This window comes from Babylonia areolata, chromosome 32, assembly GCF_041734735.1.
Source record: "Babylonia areolata isolate BAREFJ2019XMU chromosome 32, ASM4173473v1, whole genome shotgun sequence".
NCBI classification, from domain to species: domain Eukaryota; kingdom Metazoa; phylum Mollusca; class Gastropoda; order Neogastropoda; family Buccinidae; genus Babylonia; species Babylonia areolata.
In genome coordinates this window covers 22,261,750-22,264,249 of record NC_134907.1, presented here as the reverse complement: position 1 = coordinate 22,264,249, position 2,500 = coordinate 22,261,750, and the positions used below count along the sequence as shown (strand labels likewise).

The 2,500-nt window shown below is 47.6% G+C and overlaps 1 protein-coding gene across 1 annotated transcript in view; it reads left to right on the top strand.

The window, feature by feature from the left end:
- LOC143276638 (uncharacterized) overlaps positions 1 to 2,500 on the top strand; it is a 109,722-nt gene that overhangs the window by 73,178 nt on the left and 34,044 nt on the right. Inside the window, exon 45 of the mRNA XM_076581256.1 lies at positions 251 to 364. Within this exon, the coding sequence (XP_076437371.1) occupies positions 251 to 364 (114 nt within the window). The remainder of the gene's footprint in view (positions 1 to 250; positions 365 to 2,500) is intronic.

Genomic DNA, 2,500 nt, shown 5'->3' with positions numbered 1-2,500 from the left:
CTGACATGGATTACAGGATCTTTAACGTGCGTATTTGATCTTCTGCTTGCATATACACACGAAGGGGGTTCAGGCACTAGGAGGTCTGCACATATGTTGACCTGGGAGATCGTAAAAATCTCCACCCTTTACCCACCAGGCGCCGTCACCGTGATTCGAACCCGGGACCCTCAGATTGACAGTCCAACGTTTTAACCACTTGGCTATTGCGCCTGTCGCATCATCCTTTCAAACTCCGCTGTGCGTGCAGTTCAACAGGGTGACACGTGTTGGAACCTCCTTCAGGGACAGCCGGACAGGAGTCAGGTTCTACGCACAGAAGGACGGCTCCTACCTGGTGCTGGAGAAGTACAGACGTTTCCAGGTGAGAAAGAACTGCCGCCACAGACAGAGTGAGTCCTGTCTTTTCTGTAGTGCTCGGCTCATATCAGACATTGACATAAGCCTTAGTATCATAGTCAGTCGTGTTCGACTATGACCATCAGAACAGCAGAGGAGGTAACTGCTGTCCACGACTATCTGGGCTAGAATTTGATTATAGTGGAGAGTGTCTTGCCCAAGTACATCCCCACTCTCTCGGCAAAGAGGGTTTTAAGACAGTCGGCGTTGGTTCCCAAAGGCCAGCTGGCCCCCATGGCTGCAGCACTGAGAGCCAGTGCAGTTTTGCCTCCTAGTTTGAGAGTCATAGTCCTTCACAAAAGACTAAACTGTAAATTATTTCCCATTGCAACAGAGAAACCATCGACCTTTGCAGATGGCCCAACTGTAAACCTATCTGTTAGACATTGACATAAGCTGACAGTTGGGCCAACAGTATTGACATAAGCTTACAGTTGGGCCAGCAGTATTGACATAAGCTGACAGTTGGGCCAACAGTGTTGACACTAGCTTACAGTTGGGCCAACAGTATTGACATAAGCTTACAGTTGGGCCAACAGTATTGACATAAGCTGACAGTTGGGCCAACAGTATTGACATAAGCTGACAGTTGGGCCAACAGTATTGACATAAGCTGACAGTTGGGCCAACAGTATTGACACAAGCTGACAGTTGGGCCAACAGTATTGACATAAGCTTACAGTTGGGCCAACAGTATTGACATAAGCTTACAGTTGGGCCAACAGTATTGACACAAGCTTACAGTTGGGCCAACAGTATTGACACAAGCTGACTGTTGGGCTAACAGTATTGACACAAGCTTACAGTTGGGCCAACAGTATTGACACAAGCTTACAGTTGGGCCAACAGTATTGACACAAGCTTACAGTTGGGCCAACAGTATTGACACAAGCTGACAGTTGGGCCAACAGTATTGACACAAGCTGACAGTTGGGCCAGCAGTATTGACACAAGCTGACAGTTGGGCCAGCAGTATTGACACAAGCTGACAGTTGGGCCAGCAGTATTGACACAAGCTGACAGTTGGGCCAACAGTATTGACACAAGCTGACAGTTGGGCCAGCAGTATTGACACAAGCTGACAGTTGGGCCAACAGTATTGACACAAGCTTACAGTTGGGCCAACAGTATTGACATAAGCTGACAGTTGGGCCAACAGTATTGACATAAGCTGACAGTTGGGCCAGCAGTATTGACACAAGCTGACAGTTGGGCCAACAGTATTGACATAAGCTGACAGCTGGGCCAACAGTATTGACATAAGCTGACAGTTGGGCCAGCAGTATTGACACAAGCTGACAGTTGGGCCAACAGTATTGACACAAGCTGACAGTTGGGCCAACAGTATTGACATAAGCTTACAGTTGGGCCAACAGTATTGACACAAGCTGACAGTTGGGCCAACAGTATTGACATAAGCTGACAGTTGGGCCAGCAGTATTGACACAAGCTGACAGTTGGGCCAACAGTATTGACACAAGCTGACAGTTGGGCCAACAGTATTGACATAAGCTTACAGTTGGGCCAGCAGTATTGACACAAGCTGACAGTTGGGCCAGCAGTATTGACACAAGCTGACAGTTGGGCCAACAGTATTGACACAAGCTGACAGTTGGGCCAACAGTATTGACACAAGCTGACAGTTGGGCCAACAGTATTGACATAAGCTTACAGTTGGGCCAACAGTATTGACACAAGCTGACAGTTGGGCCAGCAGTATTGACATAAGCTGACAGTTGGGCCAACAGTATTGACATAAGCTGACAGTTGGGCCAACAGTATTGACATAAGCTTACAGTTGGGCCAACAGTATTGACACAAGCTGACAGTTGGGCCAGCAGTATTGACATAAGCTGACAGTTGGGCCAACAGTATTGACATAAGCTTACAGTTGGGCCAGCAGTATTGACACAAGCTGACAGTTGGGTCAACAGTATTGACATAAGCTGACAGTTGGGCCAACAGTATTGACACAAGCTTACAGTTGGGCCAACAGTATTGACATAAGCTGACAGTTGGGCCAACAGTATTGACATAAGCTGACAGTTGGGCCAACAGTATTGACATAAGCTGACAGTTGGGCCAACAGTATTGACATAAG